This window comes from Schistocerca nitens, chromosome 2 (genome assembly GCF_023898315.1).
Source record: "Schistocerca nitens isolate TAMUIC-IGC-003100 chromosome 2, iqSchNite1.1, whole genome shotgun sequence".
NCBI lineage: Eukaryota > Metazoa > Arthropoda > Insecta > Orthoptera > Acrididae > Schistocerca > Schistocerca nitens.
This window is the reverse complement of record NC_064615.1, coordinates 397338102-397362473: the sequence shown is the minus strand read 5'-3', so window position 1 is coordinate 397362473 and position 24372 is coordinate 397338102. Positions and strand designations below refer to the sequence as shown.

General features: G+C 39.3%; 1 protein-coding gene across 3 annotated transcripts in view; it reads right to left on the bottom strand.

Annotated features, from left to right (window-relative positions):
• The window catches only part of LOC126236245 (nuclear pore complex protein Nup214-like), a 153081-nt gene that overhangs the window by 69682 nt on the left and 59027 nt on the right, over positions 1 to 24372 (bottom strand). For all 3 annotated transcript variants that reach the window (XM_049945388.1, XM_049945390.1, XM_049945389.1), the window contains 2 exons: positions 23113 to 23277; positions 5225 to 5416 (listed from right to left, as the gene is read on the bottom strand). In XM_049945388.1, coding sequence (XP_049801345.1) covers positions 5225 to 5416; positions 23113 to 23277 — 357 coding nt within the window. The remainder of the gene's footprint in view (positions 1 to 5224; positions 5417 to 23112; positions 23278 to 24372) is intronic.

The window sequence follows — 24372 nt, the reverse complement described above, 5'->3', positions numbered from 1 at the left end:
GTAGTCTTATTGCATGAACACAGAAAATGCAGTAAGCGATAAACTTTTTTCCTGTCATCATTTTGCAAGGCTTGTCAGCACAAAAAAAGTTTTGAAAAGCACTGAAACAGCAACACTAATCGCTCTCATTCTCAAATACTGGATGAATAAATTCCGGGTAATCAAGACCACCCCTATCCCTGTGATAGGTATGTGGTTCTTAACCCCAAAGAAATTCTTTCCAGACAATAAGTGATGTGTATACCAAATTTAGTTAAAATCGGTCCAGTGGTTTAGGAGGAGATGTGGAATATACATACAAACATATATGCATGCACACACACACAGCTTGTTTCACAATTCTTATTATATGAACACATGTCCGGAAACAATTTGTTTCCATGTTACAAGGAAAACAAGAGATATTCAATCACCCACTATATGTTTCTTACGCAGTTTGCCTGTTATGGTAGGCTACCTACATTCACAAATGGCATGGTGATGTGAAGTTTTGTCTCCATCTGCCTTGTCTTTGTGCTACCTGGTGATGCATCAGTTGACATTATGGTGACCGTATACCACAGTCAGGATGCCTGAGTATATGTTCGCAGAGTAAACCAATATACCATTAATTTACGGTGAAGCTCCATAATGGAAGAGTAGCTCAACATATGTACCACAAATACTCTCCAAATCGTGTGACTCCATCTCATCCAACGTTTGCCACAGCAGAACAATAGCTGCAGGAAAGTGGGAAATTCAGAAGCGATAGAGCAAATTATAGTGCTCCAAAAAGGCAGCGCACTATTGTATTGGAACAGGATATGCTTCAAGTTGAAGAGAACCTATCAAAGAATATTTGAGCCATTACATGTCACTCGTTTGTGTCTCACTCATCCATCTGGCATGTTCTGCATGAATAGAAACTCCACCCATAATACTCTCAGAAGGCACATGCTATGCTCTCAGAGTATTTTGTGCCACATATCAATTTCTGTGCTTTGTTTTTACACCACAGTGTGGACTTTCCTGTTTCCAAAGTAAATTTTGTTCACCGACGAAGCACATTTCAACAGGGAAACTGTTTTGAATGCTCATAATAGTCACATTTGGGATAAAGAAAAACCCCAGCACACCTTCGGCATCAATGTCTGGACAGGTATCTGCAATGGCCATGTGATTGGACTGTATATCCTTCCTCCCCATCTAATGGGTGCCGGGCACTTGATATTCCTGCAACAAGTGCTGGCACTGTTTTTGGAAAATGTGCCACTGGACATTTGGCACAAATTATTGTTCCAGCATGACAGGGCGGCATTAAATTTTTTAGGTTCTGTCTTAATCCATCTGAACTGTCTATGGGACAGTTAGATTCATCAAGGTGGACCACATGTTTGACCACCAAGATCCCAGATTTAACCCCTTTGGACTTTCTGGAGCTACATGAAGAATCTTGTTTGTGAGCCCCTTGTCCAGCTGGAGGAAGATCCGGCTGCACAGAGTATGGCTACGCAGAAGTGATTAACCATACACCAAGCATGTTGGACAGAATTTATGCAAACGAACTGAACAGATACACTGTGCGCAACAAACTTGGTGGTCATCATATCGAACAGCTGTTACAGCACTGCAGTAAATAGGAGTGAAATCTGTACATCTTGTTTTCCTCGTAACATTGAAACGAACCATTTCAGGACATGGGTTCCTAAGTAAAACTTGATCTACTAAATCTCCTCTACAATCTCTAGAAGTGTGTAACCTGAATTGTGAAACATCCTGTAAATACATACATTTTTTTATAATATATATGGATTCATTACTACAAATATGTGCCATATTTGAACATGATTGTCTCCATAATGTGCATTCATGAATCCACACTACTTCCGTTTGAAATTTATACCATACCAACTGGTTAGCATGAGCCGTGAATGCCCGTGAATTTTCAGTACTGGAAGACAAGGAATACAACATTCCCCCTCTCTAATCTTCTAATTTTGCAGTGGTTGTGCTACTTGGCCTTTTGGCCTGTAGCAGCCAGCCAATTTTACTTAGCTGCTGACCAAGTTCGCCAATGTCAACTACAGTTAAACCCATCTTAAAATATTACTGTCTCTATAATAATGTTACCAAGCTGATGCCCTGAACTTTACAAGTTCTCATATGTTGAGTGTTTTGGATTCTGATATTACCTACAGAATGAATGTCGTTATAAAATACGGCTGAGAACTATGGGCCGCACAAATAAATGATTCAGGGCAGACATGGTCCACAGGCCACAGTTTGATAACGCTGCTGTAGAGTCTGCAAAATAGCAGAGTTATGCGTAGCAGTAGTGTAGTGTATTGGTTAAGATTTATTCCTAAGATGGAGAAGGTTGTGGTTTCAAATCACACTTTTTTATTATAAATAATCTAAATACCTTTGGCCATTATTTTTTTCAATTAACTGGGTTAATGTAGGTTTTTACTTCTAATCATTTATCCCGTCATTTTAATCATTTAAACTTTTTAATTTGCTCTAATTTTTTTCCTAATATTCTTTTTTCGTTTGACATTTTTGTCTATGTGATTTTAACTATTTCTGTGTATTAACTTTGATTTAGTTTCTTCTGTTTTATCATTTGATATTTTCACCACATTGTTGGACTCTTAACTTCTTTTCCTCATTTTTTTCACAATCCTTTCTTTTCTTCGTATCTTCATCTGTGTTATTTTGTCCATAGAGCACAAAAATTTATGTTTTAAATATTTATTGGATAATCATCACACAAAAAATGTTAATTTCGTAACAAAAAATATATTGTCCACACCACTGCACATCAATATGAATAGATTATTTTTTCTTTTGTTTTTAACTGGTAGATAAAATGAAAATAATTAAAATCACATGCACGAAGATTCCAAATGAAAAAAGATTGATAGGAAGAAGAAATGAGAGCAAATAAAAAACTCTATATGACGATGAGATGACACAGAGAAAGATTAGAATTAAAAAATGTATTGAAATAAATTAGCTGAAAAAAATAATGATCAAAATGCTAAAAATATACAAATAAAAAATTTATGGATTCAACCCCACAATCTTCCACACATCAGGAATGTATCTTTTTTCCCAATGATAAACTTTTATCGAACATCATGGTACAAATAATAAGATATTGCATTTCTAAAACCTAAAAAAAGAAAGATCAGCCAAACAATGAAAAGAAAAAAAATATACTGACAGTAAACATTTTTTCACATCATAATACATAGATTGGAACTTAAATAGTGGCAACACTGCTGTGGAGACACTATGCAATGGAATCTACTATTGCTGCGGACAGCACACGTTGTTGACATACCTGCCTTACCTCCGAGCAAATGGACTCGCCCACCCCATGTCACCGGCGTGTGCACAATCGAGGGAAATACAGCCACTCGTGAGTGAGCGGTCTAATGTAACGGTGTGTCTATGTTTTCGAAACAGGAACAACAGAGTTGGTTCAAGATTGAAAGTGCCAGAGGTTGTACATAATGACAGTGTCATCAAGGTCTTCAAGAGGCATGCGGGGAATTAGCATTGCCGTACAGAACAGTGGCACGTTGGGTAAAAACCTTCAACAAAGGTCGGCAAACTGTGGCAAGTCATCCTAGCATCTCTGAAGAAGAAGTGCATGCTGTTGCCATGTTAGTGGACAGTGACTGACACCATACGATTCATGACCTTGCCCACAAAACTGGATTAGCGCATATGACTGTGCTTTGCATCCAGATGAAACACCTGGGCATGCGAAAAATTGTATTATGGTGGGTTCCGTATGACTTGACAGAAATGCAGAAATGGATGCATTACGATGCTGCTCAGACGCACTTGGAGTGCTATGAGTGCGAAGGAGAGGCTTTCTTATGCCGTATCGTAACACTGGCTGAGACATGCGCCACATCGTACGAGCCAAAACTGAAACACCAATCCAACAAATGGTGTCATTATGGGTCGCCGCGAAAGTCAAAAGTGTGTCAAAGCCCCAATATGGTGAAAGTTATGGTGATTCTTGTGTGCAGCTGTGATGGTGTTATCCTATTGCATTACATTCCTCCACGGCAGACCATCAATGCACAGTATTACTGTTCATTTTTTGAGCATCACCTGCAATCAGCTTCGCGAAAGAAGCGGCGACACTTTCTGCGCAATCCACCCATCATTTTGCATGACAATGCGCAGGCACATACAGCGCAAGCTGTGGCTGTTCTGTTCAGTCGATGGGACTGGGAAGTACTGTACCATCCACTATACTCCCCAGATTTAAGTTCTTGTGACTTTGATTTGATTCCGAAGATGAAGGAACCACTTTGTGGCATTCACTTCAGAACCGTTCCCGAGATTTGACAAGCAGTAGACAGCTCCATTCACATCATCGTCAGAACAGGCTCTGCTAACGGTATACTACCCCGCCCACATCACTGTCAATGGGTTCTACACAACACTGGTGACTACTTTGAAGGACAGTAACAGGTGCAAACACGTAACTCTTTCATGTCAGGTGTGAATAAGTAGTTGCCACTATTTGAGTTCCAACACTCGTATATTACATGTCTACTGAAAGATATTCAATAGAGGGATAGATTATCATGGTGAAGCTGACACACAAAGTGAACATAACACAACACAAATTCTGTCGAACCAGGGACTGGATATTTAAGCTTTCAGGCAAAGCCCTTTTCCACAAGTAGAACTCTCACACATTCACAAAACAACTCACATACCCATTGCTGCTGTCTTCAGCCACTAGCGCCCAACCACAGGTGGAAAAAGTAGTCTGTGTGTGTGTGGGGGGGGGGGGGGGGGTATGTGTGCTTGCTTTTATGAATTCCACTTCTGAGGAAGGACTTTGCTCAAAAACTTAAATATTTGTAGTGTTCTTTTCATTGTGCTTTTTTGTGACTCAAAACCTTATGTATGTGGGGAGTAGCAATCTATCCTTTCTATATTGTTATATGTTAGCATGGAGAATTCTGAGGAAGAAAGTTTGTTGAAACTGTGTACAATATGGGCTTCTGATGTAAAACCATTTGTACAGCAGGTCCTCCTTTATTCAACTTAGTTTAAATTTTTAATGTTTTCATTTTACTTTTGTTAATCACATTTCACAAACATGTATTTATGAATGCAGTTAAATTGCAGTTAACTTCCCCCACAAACACACTAACACACACACATACACACACACACACACACACACACAATTTAGTGATGTCCTTACCCTTTATCAAATGGTTGACGTTTTGAAGAGTTCAATGCTGCAAGCAATGATGTCCGTTTTCCTTGTCTCTTTCTGTACTGATCCACTTGTTTAATTATTTTCTCGACATCGGCTCGTTTTTTTAAAAGAATGCTATTTTCCAGTGTTAACACTTTGTATATAGCTTCAAGTGTAGGAACCTGTAAAGTATTTCTGCACACACACAAACACACAAAGAAACTTAGAATTTTTTTTCAAAAATCATTAGACACAAACAAAAAAACAAGAGAATAAGCAAAACAGAAAGGAACTTCTATGAAAATTAACGTCACTGAAAATTTGTAATGCACAGATCAAGTGAAATATTTGTATTATTGTGTCCATCATGCTCTCTTCTTTTCTCACTTTAATCACTAGTTTCATATAAAATAATAAAATGTTAAGTGCCCTCTGCAGTGAGCTAACATTAAAATAGAAAAAAAATTCTTCTCCAAAGCAAAAATAAATAAATAAAAAATTCATGACTCAGTACCACAAAGTAACTGAAGACAACAGAGATCTAATGGATGCTGTAAAAAGAATCACTATTCCCAAACAAGCCTCCAGGAATTATCATAACTTATTAACAAATCAACAACATTAATTAGGATAGATTAACACTCACTATATAGAGGCACTGAGTGGAAGACAGATACGTTTAAAAGTAGACTAAACTATCAGACAAAGGTATTCACCAGATTTAGAAAAACTCACACACTTTCATAACAAGTCACACACACATGGTCACTGTCATCTCTGTGGGCTGAGGCCCGACAAATCACACTAATATATAAATACATCAGTGCCACAGTTGAATCAGTATTTTGGTAATTGCTGACAGAAGTGTTTTCTTCTCCAATCATAACTGAAAGCAATTTCCTGGAAATTTGCTTTCCACTGAACTGTGGGTAAGGTACGGTAATTTAGCATTGTTTTCACCACCCAATTTTAGTATATTATCTTTCTTCATATTTTCCTTTGGTTGTAGACCTGCTGATTTATCTCAATCCCTATTAACACCACCTTGGGTACAACTTATTGTGACACAATCCCATGTTGCATATTTAGTACAATGCAACTTTGATGACAAGACAAACACATTAATGGTATCAGTGTCAGTTTCTTCTGAGCTCATCTATACAATGTGTGCTATACAAGCAAAATGATCATATCTGACAATCAATCAGGTTTAGCTCACTGATACTAACTCCAATGTTCTGAATTAACCTTTTTTTGGGAGGAGACACAGTGATGTCATGTCTTCTGACTGGTTTGATGAAGTCCACCACAAATTCCTCACCTGTGTCAGTCTCTTCATCTCTGAGTAGCACGTGCATGCAACATCCTCAATTATTTGTTGTACATATTCCAATCTTGTTCTTCTACAATTTCTGCCCTCTACTCAAATACCATAGAAGGTATTCTTCAGTGTCTTAACAGATCTCCTACCATTCTGTCCCTTCTCCTTGTCGATGTTTTCCAGATGTTTCTCTCCTTGCCAGTTGGTCAGAAAACATCTCACTTTATCAATGCACCAAATTTTTGGAATCCTTTTGAAGCACAACATCCCAAACTCTTCAATGCTCCTCTTTTTTCAGTTTTCCGACAGTCTGTGTTTCACTACCATACAATACTGTGCTCCAAATGTACTTTCTCAAGGATTTAGTCCCCAGTTTAAGGCCTATGTTTGATACTTCTAACCTTCTTTTAACCAGAAATGCCCTCTTTGTGCTAGTCTGCTTTTTACATCCTCTTTGTTTCATTCATTGTGTTATTTGGGCCCAAGGTTACAGAATTCCTCAACTTTGTCTGCCATATGGTCTCCAATTTTGACATCAAGTTTACCACTAATCTCATTAATGATATTCCTCATTACTTTCATCTTTCATCAGTTTACTCACAATCCATGCTGTGTGCTCTTAGACTGTTCACACCCAACAGAAATGCAACCTTCTTTTACCTGCATGAAGACCTGGAACACTCTAACTAATTATGTTTCAAGACCTGCAACTTTGTATCGTGGATTATGGCTTGCAATGACTTTGGGTTCATCTCAGTCACTGATAAGTTTTTGATACACTTGTCAGTTAACATTTCTAATATATCGCTGCTATAATGAACATGTTTTTATCATTTTCACCACTACCAACATGGGCCACCCAATATGAAGCTTTGTTGGGCTACTCAGTAACACTGGCCTGAGAATACAGCTCATATTAAACCAAATCACATTTGTGACGAGGAAAGTTCCCACAGCACAGTGACATTGCCAACACAGATTCACTGTTCTGAGTCTGTGCATACAGTTGTTACGTCAACAGCAGCAGAGTTTCTGCAACGAGTAGCACTACAGCAGCAACAAGAATAACATCATTTACAGTTACTGAAATGACTTCTGCAGATAAAAATAAAAACAGCCAAAAGCAAAGGCTCCACCACAGTTTTATTTGGCTTTCGCCAATTTTGACAAAATGGTGGAAACTCGAGAAGTCTATCTGCATAGTTTCCTCCATTATTCCAAGGCAAGTGATAAACACCACATGTAAGTCCAAAAGTTACAGCCATGACTGATTCTAGTCGTTTTACAGTTTTCTTTAGTTCGTCATATGCTGTCTAAATTATTTATGCTGCTAACTCACATTATGGCTGGAGTCCAAATTTTTCAAAAGCATACCTTGTTGACGCATACTTGCAGCTTCCCACAGACATTAATCTAAAAATCACCTTATGTTGCACACTCCATTCAGGATGTGTGGGTATAAAAAGCAGTTGCTTTGAGTGGTTACAGCTTCTGCAATGTTTCAAATATATTTTGAACAGTAACTCAAGATGCTCTGAATTGTACAAATTATCTTTCAGACATCATTACAATGGGACCTACTTGAGAACAAGGCATATCAAACATTGCTTACCCACTTGCAAGAAAATGGAGGTGCACTACCAGCTGAATATGAGTAGCTTCTTTGAGCACAACAACAAAACAAATATGGGACCCACTTTAAGTGAAGAATGGTCTCAAATTCATGATGGAGCATGTAAACACCACCAACCAACTTACAATGTTGAGACATCTAGAAGAAGTAATGTTCTTTCCACATAATATAAATTTTTACAACAAATTCACAAGCCTGTAGCTTAGATAGTGCACCCTCTAAACCAGCTCTGCTGAAAAGGATACCACTTGTGTGTTCTGATGTATAAGAGCAAGCCATTACTGCAACTAAGAAAGTGTCTATGATTTGCCATGTGCCTGGTGACATTCACACCTGACAATCATTACATGTTTAGTAACTGACACATCACAGGAAGGGACAGCAGCCCTCCCACCACATAAAGACGCAGATGGCACAGAGCAGCTAATAGTGTTCATGCTGAAAATGATCACAGAAACCCATTATAACTACAAGCAAATAAAAAGAAAGGTGTAAGCTAACAATTATTTATACAGTCAGAAAATTGTCATGTTGGGACTCCACCCACACTCTGCCCCCAGATCCTGCAGATGCTCCACACATTGCACTGGTATATGACCAGGGTGAAAGCACTACATGACACTATGCTTACTGGGTTAAAAAGTACTCTGTGACTGAATGCGTTGTCCAGGCCTACCACACACACTTGCACCAGTCAATTACAGCACAACATTCCTCCACCTGGTTAAAACCTGAGTATGCTAACATATCACTTTTGCTAGCCCGTTCCAGGGAACTATGTGGTTATTAGTGACCACCATTCTGCTATGGCTGCCATTTCCATGTTCAAGAATACTCTGCACAACATAATGTCCTGTAGTGGTCCTCTATTTGTAGCCTCCGTATTTAAGCTCTTCTCTCAATGAAATAGCACGGTATGCCTGACAATGGCCCCCTTCCAACCACACTGTATTCCAGGGTGGAACATCTAGAGAGGATATTATAGTGTAAACACACAGAAAACTATGCTGTCATTAACATCTGAGGAAGCACTAGCCAGCTTTCTTGCCACATGCCACTCTACCCTTGTGAACGGGCATAGCGTAACCAAAATTAAGCACCTTCTGTTCGCAACACAGTGAGCTTTGAGTCAGACTTCCACATCTGGGCTCAGGGAGGAACAGGGGGCATGAACATTTGATATAGTGACCAGACAAGATGAGTCATCAAAGAAATCAGTTTTAGCCACAAGAGCCAGCAAATAAATTGCCTCCACCCACGAAACTCAGGGACCAAGATACCCCAGAAACCACAGCTGCCCCCAATCCCTCCACCTCCTCTAGGTCCATACCATCTCTGACCAACCCCCCCCCCCCCCCCACACACACACACACCACAGCATATTAATACAATCTGTGACCCCATACAAGACACAGTAGCAATAGCAAGCCTCCATAGAGCAGAAATGGTTGTGAATGGAGAAATACACTCATGAAAAAACAATCACAACACCAAAAAATAAAACATTTTGAGCAAGTAATAAAATTTCAGCAATTAATTTGTCTAGTTAATATATTTAAGTGATTAACATTGCAAGTTGACAGATTAATGTAAGTGGAAGACAAGCCATTGCAAATGTGAAATGCTGGTACATCAACAACCAGTGTAGCTGCCGAAATGCTGAATGCAAGCATGCAAAGGTGCATGCAATGTGTTGCACACAGGTGCCGGATGTCAGTTTGTGGGATGGAGTGCCATGCCTGTTGCAACTGGTCGGTCAATACTGGGGCAGTTAATACTGTTTGTAGATGTTGCTGAAGTTGTCATCCGCTGATGTCCCACTCAAGAAAGATCCAGTAATTGTGCAGGTTACAGCAACATATCGACAACCTGTAGAGCATGTTGAGTTACAACATCATGTGTAGCTATTATCCTGTGGGGCGAGGGGGGGGGGGGGGGGGGGACCTAACTGGAATGCTTGTTGTGAATGGTGAAACAAAACATTGAATCATCAGAATGACCTACAAATTTGCAGTCAGGGCACATGGGATAACCACAAGAGTGCGCGTGCTGTCATACGAAAACACATCCCGGACTGTAACCCTATGTGTAGGTCTAGTGTGTGTAGCACACAGACATGTTCATTGCAGACCCTCAATTGGCCTCCTCCTAGCCAACACAGAGCTTTCACTGGCACCAAGGCAGAGCCAGCTTTCATCAGGAAATCCAACAGACCTCCTCCCTGCCCTCCCATGAGCTCTCACTCGACACGACTGAAGTCGCAAATGACAGTGATTTGGAGTCTGGAGTGCATGCTTCCAGGTGTCTGGCTTGAAACTGGAGTTTAAGTAGCCAATTTGTAACAATTCTTTATGTCACTGTGGTGTCAAATGCTGCTCAGACTGCTGCTGCAGATGCAGTATGATGTGCCACAGCCACACGGTCTTCCCACTTGGTAGTGCCATGGGGCTGTCTGAAGCCCAGTCTTCTTGTGACCGTATATTCTCGTGACCACAGCTGCCGGCAATCATTACAATGGCTACATTCCTGCCAACTCTTTCTGTAATATTGCAGAAGGAATGTCTCGCTTCTTGTAGCCCTATCACATGACCTCATTCAAACTCAGTGAGGTGCTGATAATGGTGTCTTCGTCGCCTTACAGGCATTCTTCACATATAGCAATGCACCACATCCAATCTCAAAGGTAACAATGCTCACGACAATTACAGAGCACATTTAAGGCTATTAGTGCCACTCTTATGCAACTGGTGCGGAATCTGAATAGAGATCACCGTTCAGATGTAGAAACATGCCTACCAACTTTTGTTTATGTTGCACAACTTCTTCTCAGTGTTACAGTTTTTTTCCCCCCTTCAATGGAATTTGATCTGCCATCCATGCAACATGCTGCATCCACCTTGCTGAACACAGGCACTAGCAGTGCCTCACATTTGGTAGTCCAGTCTATTTCATTTTGTCCACTTTTGCTGCAAGTGGCACAATTCAACACTGGTATGCAGGATACAATCAATGAGGAGTTCAGTACCATACCTCTCTTCCTGCACTGTTACTATGAACAGTGATACCAGAATTTCGGGGGCTACCAATAGTGGCCACTTGTTACGAAGCTTCACTGCTACATTTAGTAACAGTGTTCTAATAATACTACCATGCCCAATAGTACACCAACTAGTCATGCCACATATCTGATAAATCACAAATCTGCTCACAGATTCCAAGACTATTTACAGATTAATATCACAGTGTTATTTAACATTCTCTCAGAAAAATGCCTAAAACATGTTTTAAATTTTCTGCTACATTTCCTTCACTTTTAACATTTTTATACATTTTTCTTTTGTAGTAGATGCTATGCACTTCGATGAATAACTTTAGTTGCTCTCTATGCTGTTTTCAATTAATTTTTAAACTTATGATCATGTCATAATAAATTTCATTTGAGCTTGAAAGACTTGTTTACTTGCACACATATGCACAAATATATTTTTCCCCCTTGTCCTGCTTCACTACCTTCAGGTTACCATTCACTTGGAAAGAGCAGTCGGAAAGTGTATCTCCAATTAATAATTGAAACAATGTTGGTATAAGGATAACATCTCCAAGCAGTACCATAAGTTTTCTCCAGGTCGTGACAAGAGAATAAGACACATTATGAGATCTCAGTGCAGGAAGACCTGCTGTATGCTCACCTCTAGCAATGGCAGGACATCAATAGTAGTATGGTATCTCTCGAACTAGGAGTGAAAGCAATCCAGACAAGGCTGCTGCTGTTAATAAGGTGGTAACATACTTACCAAATTTCTATTTTGAAAAAAGATTAAAGTGGAATTCTTCCACAAGCCTTCTAGATTAAACTAATTTTCTAGTGTGATATCAAAACATACTGTAATAGATTTTGTTTGGAATAGCTACTGTGTCCCTGACCTAAGCCAATGGCGAGTCCAGCTGAAACAAGGAGGAGCAGCAGTTGAAAGCTGTCAAGCTCAAGACCCTACTATTCTTCTTAGTGACCATTCAGTGTTTTGGAAGGCTAGACCCAGAGTAGTTGTGGCAATGTTTGTGGTAAAATGTTCTACAAGTCTCTTGGGTTGCCTACGGACTCTACTCTTCACAATATGATCAGGAATTGGGCACCTTAAACCTCTTCTTGAAATCCTCTTGGTGATCTCCACTGATATTTTTATCCTGTGGAATATTTTACTGGGTTCAGGAAATCTTGTCACCATTTCTTTCTATTCACATTAACTCCTGAAAGCTGGTGAAGTATCCAGCTGATGGTCTGCCCTTTAACCTCATCAGTGCCACAGACTTGTCCCTTGTTGTATGTTGGCAGTATTCATCCCATCAGACAAGTTGCAGTCTAGCGACTATTAGGGTTGGACACTTTGTTAACTTTGTGATTCATATCCATAATACATTCCCATTAGTAATGGGTGTTATTTTGCTATTCAAACAAAGTCAATTAGCCGGACAGCATTCAACTTACCCTGCTGAGCACCCAGTTGCCTTAATTTATTTCAGAGACTGCTCTACCTCAAAGGCAAGTCCAAGTCAGGAAGTAGTTTTACTTAACTTTAAAGAAGAGCATCCGTCTTAAAGCATACATTGGTTTCAAATCAGATGTGTTGCTCCCAGACACAATAGCAAGGTATATGTACTAAAGGAATAAATATTTTGCATGTATTATTCCAGCATCTTTTGTGTGTGCATCTGGGATCAGGAAAATTTACTCCACAGTATTGTGTCAAGTGGTTTTAATTCTGTCACCAACTCACCTGCAGGATAGCGGGAAGGTTATCGTCTGAAATCTCTGAAGAAGATATGCATAACCAAAAGACAAAGCAATATTCTATCTGCTATAAAAACTTCAAGAGACACATACTGTATGTAGTTTGTGACTAAATAAAGTTTGAAGATTGTTGTACATATTTGGAAAAAAATAAAAATTTTGCTTTTTTTCTGTGTGAAATTACACAGTGATCAGCAAACTACAACTACAGCTGTGTTGTAAAAGAAAGATAAACAATATGGTCAAGAGAGAGAGGGAGAATGAGTTTGGATCCAGAGCTGGGCCACCAGTAATATATCAGAGTGCATAACAAATTTGAAGTCCTGGTATCAAATCACAATGATGAAAGAAGTGTTAATGAGCAATGAGAAGATACAGACTGCTGTAAGTGATGCAGTAAAGGAAAAAAAATCCAACAACCAATCAGAAATGGTTCAATTGTGTGTGTGAACAAGCTGTGAAGGCCAGCAAGAGAGCTAGGGAAACACTCCCACTGCATAGAAATCTTGCAGAAAAGCAGGAAGTAGTCACAAACATAAAAAGAGAAACAAACAGGATTCTGAGGACAGAGAAAAGAAAGTTAATGCCCAATGTGATTAATGAAACGTGACAGCAGAAAAATGTTCCATGTGTTGAAACATATGAGGAACAGTAAAAGAAATGATGTGCTAGTTATTAATGATAAGAATGGAAATATGATGCTGGACAAGCAAACATTTCTGGACAGGTAGAGGGAATATTCTGAGCAGTTTCTGAATGCTGAAGATCATGAAAATGTATTCCCAGAAGAAAAAACTCCAGAAAGTGTAGAGGAAGAAGAAACTGAAGTAACTCAACAAGATGTAGATAGAGCAATTAAGAAATTGAGAATAATAAGACCTCCAGGAAAAGATAGGATAATCATAGAGAAGTTGAAGGCAGGACTTGGAACAGTTCAGAAAGAGATACACAGTCTCATAAGTAATGTAAAGAAAGGAAGAGGTCCCAAAAGAGTGGAAGTCCACTCTACAAAAAGAACAATAGAAGGAACTGTAGTAATTATAGAGATATTTCTCTACTAAGAGTACTATACAAAGTGTTATCACTAACAATTTTTGTAAAGCTGAAGCCTATTGCTGAAGATACTGCTGGAGGGTACTAGGCAGGTTTAGATTTTCAGGCAGCAAGATCAACCATGGATCAAATTTGCAATATGAGACAAATCTGGGATAATTGCTGGGAATTCAATCATCAGTTTGTGGTAATATTTATAGATTTCTCAGAGGCATGTGATAGTTTACAAACATTAAGTATGCGCAACATCCTAAGGGAGTTTGGAATACCAAGGAAGTTAATTAACTTGGTGAAAGTGTGTGCAGTAGAGGAAAAACCCAAGGGAAAATACCAGTGAATGAATCAGAACAGGTGTGAAGCCAGGTGATGTCATCTCACCATTGCTTTTTAATTGGGTCCTGGAGAAACAAATTTGGGAAATGAAAAGGGGTAAAAGGGTGGAGCTAAATGGAAGGACACAACTATTGGGATAAGCAGATGATACTGCTGCCATAGCGGAGTCAGAGGAAGAGATGGCAGAAACTGTAGAGAACTTTGCAAAGAATGCCAGTAGGACTGGACTGAGGATTAATATGGAGATGACTGAAATGAGAGAAGTATCCAGAGAAGCTCCTAATAATATGGAAAACAACCAGAGTTGGACATTTTCAATACCTTGCCACCTGGTTCAACAACCATAATAACATAACACAACAAATTAATCAATGTACAGTCAATGGGTCTAAAACTGACTTTAATCTGAAGCAGATAACATCATCAAAAAATCTGTCAGTTAAGACCAAACTTAAAGCCCACAATGCAGTGTTTCTACATGGGACAAAAATGTTAAGCATCACAAAAAACATGAAGAGAACCTGCTGATCTCTGAACAAAAAAACCATGAGAAAGATCTTTGGACCAACATGCAAAGGGAACACTTGCACATGCAGACATAGAAAGAACCAAGCACTAGGAACTGTATAGCCTAAACAAACAACTGAACATTGTGCAGAAAATGAAAGAATGGAGAATAAGCCTGGCAGAGCTTTGCCAGAAGGCCAGAAAAGTGCTGTGATTATGGGAAAAGCTGATGAACCTCATCCAACTGGAAGGCTACAGAAGTGAGTTGAGGATGAACTGCAGAAGGACCTTCAGCAATAGTATGTCCATGAGAACTGAATCCAAAGTGCACAAGATTGCCATCTACGGAGAAACGATGTAAGGTCAGGAGACGATCTTCATGATCGGTGAAAACCGATATACACTCATGCTCATAAATTAAGGATAATGGTGATACACGGTGAAACAATGCTCTGGTGGGCAGTCTGCAGGATTAAATCACCTTGGGTATGACCATGAGGTGCATTTGACCTGCAGTCGTGGCATGGTGGTGCTGGTACCAGTCCACATACGCAGAGGTGTGTTGGTGCATGTCAGAGTACAGTGCAGCGAATAAGTGTGCAGACGTCTTCAGACATACTAATGGTGACTGTGTGTTGAAATTGGCTCAAAGAACACATGTTGATGACGTTATGAGGGGTAGAATACTAGGGCGACTGGAGGCTGGTCAAACACAGCAGATCATAGTATGGGCCCTCCATGTGCCACAAAGTGTGATCTCAAGATTATGGCAATGATTCCAGCAGACAGGAAATGTGTCCAGGCACTACAGTACGGGATGACCACAGTGTAAAACACCACAAGAAGACCAATATCTCACCATCAGTGCCCGCAGACGGTCACGGAGTACTGCAGGTAGCCTTGCTCGGGACCTTACCGCAGCCACTGGAACAGTTGCCTCCAGACACACAGTCTACAGATGACTGAACAGACATGGTTTATTTGCCCGCAGACCTGCAAGGTGCATTCCACTGACCCCTGGTCACAGGAGAGCCCATAAAGCCTGGTGTGAAGAACACAGTACATGGTCATTGGAACAGTGGTCCCAGGTTATGTTCACGGACGAGTCCTGGTATAGTCTGAACAGTGATTCTTGCCGGGTTTTCATCTGGCGTGAACCAGGAACCAGATACCAACCCCTTAATGTCTTTGAAAGGGACCTGTATGGAGGTCGTGGTTTGATGGTGTGGGGTGGGATTATGATTGGAGCACGTACACCCCTGCATGTCTTTGACAGAGGAACTGTAACAGGTCAGGTGTATCGTAACGTCATTTTGCACCAGTACATGGTCATTGGAACAGTGGTCCCAGGTTATGTTCACGGACGAGTCCTGGTATAGTCTGAACAGTGATTCTTGCCGGGTTTTCATCTGGCGTGAACCAGGAACCAGATACCAACCCCTTAATGTCTTTGAAATGGACCTGTATGGAGGTCGTGGTTTGATGGTGTGGGGTGGGATTATGATTGGAGCACGTACACCCCTGCATGTCTTTGACAGAGGAGCACGTACACCCCTGCATGTCTTTGACAGAGGAACTGTAACAGGTCAGGTGTATCGTAACGTCATTTTGCACCAGTATGTCCGCCTTTTCAGGGGTGCAGTGGGTCCCACCTTCCTCCTGCTGGATGATAACGCACAGCCCCACCGAGCTCCCACCAAGGAAGAGTATCTTGAAACAGAAGATATGAGGTGAATGGAGTGGCCTGCCTATTCTCCAGACCTAAACCCCATCGAGCACGTTTGGGATGCTCTCGGTCGACGTATTGTTGCACGTCTTCATACCCCTAGGACACTTCAGGAGCTCCAACAAGCACTGGTGCAAGAATGGAAGGCTATACCCCAGCAGCTGCTAAACCACCTGATCCAGAGTATGCCAATCTGTTGTGTGACCTGTATACATGTGCATGGTGATCATATCCCATATTGATGTCACGGTACATGCGCAAGAAACAGCGGCATTTTGAAGCACGTGTTTCGGGATGGTTTTCTCAACTTATCACCAATACAATGGACTTAATAGATCTGTGTCTTGTGTATTCCCTATGTGACTATGCTACTAGTGCCAGCTTTGTGTAGTGCCACATTGTGTGGCACCACATTCTGCAATTATCCTTAATTTATGAGCATGAGTGTATATGTACGTTGTATGATATAGTTATTAGCCCATAAGAAATAATTAATACAAAATTTTTATGAACTCTTGGAGCCAGGATTAATGTCATATAAATAAAAGCATTTTAAAACAACAAAGTTTTCTTTCCTGTTCTCTTAAACATTGACATTCAGATATGAATCAAGTCACATTTGCATTAAGAAATACATTACAGAATAATGCATTAGAAGTCATGCACCATCTGTTGTAAAGCGGTGTCATATTGCGTACAAAAGCAATAACATAAAAATTTAATCCTTCAATATCAGTACATATATATATTTTTTATAAATCTACATTTATACTCCACAAGCTACTATATGGTGTGAGACAGATGGTACTTCTGCTACTGTAATACAACATCAAGGGGATAAAGAAAGTTAAATGCAGGGATTTCAGCAGACCTCTTTTTAACAGTCTGAAAATGCAGCCTTTGCTTTGTTTGTGTAAATATGAAATCCTCGTTTTTATAAAAGAAAGCTTCCTAAAAAAACATATCTATGGCCAAACTATGATTTCTACACATATGAGCCTAGCCAGAAGCTTAATCTACATGCAAACACAGTAAGTACAAACCTATACATAGGGGAATACACCATACTGGAGTTATGTTATGTAACCATAAACCTTATTTCTTAAAATACTGGCTCTGAATTTTTGGAACATCACAATAAGTAAAACTCATTATCAAATATTGTTAATTATGTATTATGTAACTTTATACTACAGTTTATTTTGATTGTGTTAATCAAGTAGTCTCAATTAATTAACTACTGCTATCACATGTACAAGCAATGTAGTATATCAATTTATTATGTACTTCAATTGCATTTCATGTAGTCACAATGACTACTACAATCATAACTTAATTATGTTTACCGCTTGTCCTACATCACATGTACAATGTACTAAAAACGATTTCCTGGAGCAAATAAATAAATAAATAAATACACAAATAAATCCCTCTCCCTTTCCCCTGTTCCAGTTATGAATGGCATGTGGGAAGAACGCTTGGCGGCAATTCTCTGTATTAGCTCCAGTTACTCAAATTTTCTTGTGGTCACTTCGCAATACGTATGTGGGAGAGAATAATATGTTGCCCCATTTTTCATGGACCATAAGCTATCATAATTTCAACAGCAAACCTGGTAAGGAACTCAGACTGATTTGCAGTAATTAAGAATCAGTCAAATAAGTAGTTTGTAAGTCACTTCAATTGTGGATTAAATATATTTCCTCAAAACTCTTCCAATGAGTCTCAGCCTGACTCCTGCTTTTCCTGAAATTTATTGGATAGGCTTATTTCATTTAGGTTGCTCTGGATGGTTACTTCTAGATAGATATTTTTTGATGTCATTGTTTCCACTGATTTGTGGCCAACACTGTAATCATACAATTATTTTCATTCAGATTGAACAATCATTTCCTATATCAATTACTGACCCTGTGCAGGTCTTTCTGAAATTCACTACAGCCTTCTGACATTGCTGTCTTCTTACAGACTACCACCACTACATCTGCTGACAACCCTCCTGCAGCTTTTGACATTATTCGCTATGTCATTTATGTATAATGTAAATAGTAATGGGCCAATAACACTTCCTTGGGATACTCCTGAAATTACCTTTGCATCTGCCATTTCATTCTTTTAAGAGTGGTATGCTGAGTTCTATCTACATGTCAGTCTTAAACCCAATCACAAATCTGTTCCAATAATCAATAAGGTCATATTTTGTTTACAAAATGACAGTACGGAACTGTATTAAGTGCCTTCCTGAAGTCAACTTACGTGCCAAAGTCTACAGCACTCTGGATCTCATGGACAAACCGAGCTGAGCAGATTCACGATATCTCTGTTTGAAGACTCCATGTTTTTTATAGAGTAGATTTTTGTTTTCCAAAAACATCATAATACACATACAAACATGCTGCATAATTCTACATGAGAGTCACATCAGTGATGTGAACATATTATTTGCCTCTACCGTACAACCCTTCTTGAAAACACGAATGACCTGCACTTTTTTTTCCAATTGCTATGTATCTTTCATTGTTCAAGAGACCTGCAATAACCCACTGTTAGAAGGGGAGCAAGTTCTTTTTTATTATCTCCACAGAATCTCACAGGTACCTCATCTTGTACACAAGCCTTTCTACTATTAAATGAATTATAGCTGCGATTTTATTCCATGATTACTTATCTCAATATCTGCAATTTCAGCATTTGTTTGATGATTGAAAGGAAGAACTGTATTATGGTCTTGTTGTAACTGCGACAGGAATGGTCGCAGGGTTGCCGCTAATGAAAACACAGCGGGACCAAATGGGAGCGGCCCGTGAACGAATAAGACTGATGAACGGGAATGGACGGACAAGCATGACGACAGACAACCGAGCAACACCCAAAGATCAACAACAAAGTATTAAGCAACGGGGTCACAAGAGATAACCTCACGAAATCAAAACAACGTCCACTCGTAAACAGGAAGGAAGTACACGCAAAGTAAACACGATGTCTGTAAGTGAGATATCAACCGACCCAACCTGAATACCAAACTGACTCGCTGAGTGAGAGGCAGCCGCCTAAATACACAACAGGGTATGTCGCTACTGGCAACTGGGACCACATGCTCCATAGTGGCGCCCTCACGTTAGACTCGCGCCAGGAGCATGCGCAGCCACGGCCTCCGGCATGACTGCTGCAGAGATCTCTAGTGGTCATCCAGTTCCATGCCATCTGGTGCAGATTCGAAACCTGCGTCGCTCGGTACCAGAGGTCTTCTGTGGAGAAATAGTTTCTGAAGACCAAATTCGGTCTTTCAACCCTTTCTCTACCGTATGGTCACTAAGCAATGTGAGTACTCCGTTACAGAATTAAAATTTCATTCTGGAATGTGTGTACTAATTTTACACAAGACCACATTTTTTAGGGTTTTTAGTAAGTACACTTACCGCGATAAAAGAAATTATTTTTGTAACACAAAATGGCTACTTCATGTGTGCTGCCTTCCAGCCAGGAAAGAGCAATCACCAAAGGAATTTGCAGGTATCACAAATATATTTTTAATACAGTACATGAGCCATGGAACTTTTTTGCTCACAACTACATGCAAAACAATCATATCCTTTTAAACTCCACTACACTGACAGGATACCTAGCAATATACAGGGTGGTTAATTAAACTTTTGCTACTTGGAAGGGCCCCCATGAATAACAAATGGTCACAGGACAATGAAACTTTGTGGAAACATTTGTAAGCACATCCGAAAGAGAAATAATATAAATAAACCACTGAAAGAACCAGATTTTGCTTCTCACATGAGAGAGGTAACATTTGTTAATTGTGTACCATGTTTATGTGGCAGGTAACAAACATTGTTCAATGTGATGACCAACTGCATTCACGACATCCTGGAATCACACTACAGATACCATTTCATAAATGTTCGTAGCACTTTTCGAACAATGGATCATGGAATGTTTAGCTGTTGTGACACAGCTCACGCACTGCTTGAATATTGCGCATTACGTCCAGTATTCTCAACCCCATGGCAACATTGACTTCTCCAATAAATTGTGGTGCAATTGTCCGTCGACCTTTACTAGGAGCAATTCACAAATCACCAGCTAATCTGGACTTAGAGATCATGTTTCCCAACTCCAATGCACAAAGGGAACCTCTCTCCATATTCCTTTAATGGTTTATATTCACAAAGAGCAGCAGCACTATTGCTGTTGTTTTGAAGAAACAGCTTTACAAGTAAAGCCCTCCCCACCCTGTCCAGACCCATGTCGACTGTCTGCAACTGTAATGCACATTGATGCCTGTGTTTCAACCCTCCATTGCCATACCAGTATTGGCATCTAATGACAAGTCATGACACTAACAAAAAAAACAAATCCTGCAGCAAACAGTCTGAACATCATTCCTATAAAGTAGTTGTTGTTGTTGTTGTCTTCAGTCCTGAGACTGGTTTGACGCAGCTCTCCATGCTACTCTATCCTGTGCAAGCTTCTTCATCTCCCAGTACTTACTGCAACCTACATCCTTCTGAATCTGTTTAGTGTATTCATCTCTTGGTCTCCCTCTATGATTTTTACCCTCCACACTGCCCTCCAATGCTAAATTTGTAATCCCTTGATGCCTCAGAACATGTCCTACCAACCGGTCCCTTCTTCTTGTCTAGTTGTGCCACAAACTCCTCTTCTCCCCAATTCTATTCAATACCTCCTCATTAGTTATGTGATCTACCCCTCTAACCTTCAGCATTCTTCTGTAGCACCACATTTCGAAAGCTTCTATTCTCTTCTTGTCTAAATTATTTATCGTCCATGTTTCACTTCCATACATGGCTACACTCCATACAAATACTTTCAGAAACGACTTCCTGACACTTAAATCTATACTCGATGTTAACAAATTTCTCTTCTTCAGAAACGCTTTTCTTGCCATTGCCAGTCTACATTTTATATCCTCTCTACTTCGACCATCATCAGTTATTTTGCTCCCCAAATAGCAAAACTCCTTTACTACTTTAAGTGTCTCATTTCCTAATCTAATTCCCCCAGCATCTATAAAGTTGGGTACCCATATAGCAAACAGTTTTCTGTTTACAGTGTCTCAAGTAGCAAAAGTTTAATTATAACCATCCTGTATACGAAATGAAACCAATGTACAGCTTGAACGGTGGTTATGCTGAGATACAGATTGTCAGGGGGAACACCCCCCCCCCCCCCCACACACACACACAGTTTTTCCTTTTCATTAAACTAGATGCAAGACTGCTGTCTACAACATAGATAATATCATGGTCTCAATATTTTACCTGAAACATTATAAGCCCAATAAGATGTATACTTTTGAGGAAACAGATTAAATCCCCAAGAGTTTCATACTGCTTGATTGTTTATGATAGCCCTCTTCACATGTTCTTAGTTTTTCTTTTGTGCTGCCTGCATGAGTTTTTTCTAATGAGTTTACATAATGATTATTAATAATATTTGCTAGATGTGTTGTGTGTTTTGCTTTTTTAAATCATCCTGTTACTTTCGAAAAGAAGCTATATTATTTTAAATTTTTCTCAGAGTTATTAATTTTTGATATAATATGGAAGATTGTTGATTTTTTTTATATATAAATCTTCCCAGAACTTTTTTGAAAGTTGTACATTCAATCAAGCCTGGACATTTTGTACTGTTCCCCTTCTCGTAAAACAATAGTCATCACCTTTTGCTACCATCATCTATGATGCCTGATTTGTACATTTTACAGTTTTCACTAGGAAACAGACAGAAATTAAACTGAATTTAGAATTAGCATTTTATACATCATTTCAGCTGATACCCCACATACTTCCTGTATTCACTGTCTGGGAGTAATTAAATGTTCTTTTTCCCTTTTCACTTAAAGTAGTTGTCAAGGTATCTATTGTGGCCTACTGACAGTAGTGATCCAAGAACAATTTTAGAATGGATGCACAACTGGTAAATGATTTCCTTCAATGTTACTGTGCAGGTGGCCATCTGCTTGGCATAATTAGGTAGTATTTCATTAAAGATATTCACTTATATAAAACATTTTTTCCTTCACACTCCAAGTTCTTGTCTACTTGCTGGACCATTCCCACAACTTGTACATCAGAACTGGCATATTTTTCATGCCACACATAGTTCTTAGCGGGTAGAAACTGATGGCTAGACACACACTACAAGCATCAGACACCTTCCTTCACTCTGGACTTTGGTTCACCATACCCCAGCACTGATGGCTTCTTCAAGCAGCTAGTGATCTGCTCATTCCCCTAGGTGTCTCTTGCATCCTACACATTGAAATACAAATGTTTATCTACCTATCTAATTCATGTGTTCTCATTTGAAATTATCCCTGCTGATGCCACTCCCTTTACTTCCCCTATGACCTGCACATTACCCTTCTGCACAAACAGAATTATAAGTGCAATAAGTAACAAAGGATCTCTTCAAAATTAAATACACTACAATGAATATAAACATAATTTTGTCTATATCAAAACTAACAGAGGAAACAGAAAAGTTTACACACCCTGAATTCTTTTTGCAGGCATTCTGAAACTGTTGCCAATCAAGATCAAGGGTATCATTAAGTTGTTTCAGCTGATTCTCCACGTAAAACATTGACTGTTGGATGCTTGTCCAGTAGTGCAAAATAACAGGATCCAGGTCTTGCAGTAATGGAAGTTCTTCAAGCCTGCCAACATCACAACATTACTCAAAAAAACTGCAAAAAAAAGTAGGGTCCTATAATTCCGTGAAAAAACATTAACCACCAAAGTAACAGGTACTTTTTAAAAAAAATTCATTTATATTTTAAAGTTTTCTGTTGATGATGGTTCACATGGGTCTTTATTACATTTTTTAATTATTTATTTATTGAACCCATGTTAGATACTGGATGATACAAAAAGAAAGCACAGACTTTAGTTATTTATTAAAAACACAATATGAAAGATACAAACACATTGCACATTCACTGGAAAGAGGAAGGTTCAAAGTTCCATGTTCACACAAACATTATACCATATACCCAGCATGAACACATTGATTTGCTCAAAATATGGACCACATAAATCAACAGCTTCAACTATTTGATTTCTCAGCTCTTGAATGGCTGCCATAGGTGGGACAAATACTCTTGACTTTTATGCATCCCTCAATAAATAAATAAATAAATAAATAATACAATAATAATAATAATAATAATAATAATAATAATAATAAAAATAATATCAACGACAACTGCTAGTTGTGAGGCCTGGTGACCTGTGAAGCCAAAAACAATGAACAAGATTTTGTTGTCCGCTTCTTCCAATCCAACAATGTGGGACAGTGTTACGACACAATTGAAAGCACTGGAATCTTTGTGAAGTTGAGGAAACAACGAGTTTTGCAGCATGTCCAGATATTCCTGTTACAGCTTCTCTGCAAAAAAGAAACTTTGTGAACAGAAAGAGCACAAAACACATTCAGTTCAGTGAGTCTCTTTCATGTTCGATGACAACATCAGGATTTTGTGACCCCCAAATTGTTACATCATTTTGGTTTACTTCACCAAACACATGAAACATTGATTCATCCAATAAGATGAGCGTTCGGAATAAGTGTCCTCTGCCTTATCCCGGAGAACAGTAAAGCAAAATTCTTACCTTCTTTTATCATCACTTGAACGCAGTTGCTGCAGTAACTGCAATTTGTAAGGCTTCATATGCAGGTGAACTTCCAGACCACACCACGCTGTTGTTTGAGGAAGTAAATGTTCTTGGCCTGCTTGTCTTTTGGATTCCAA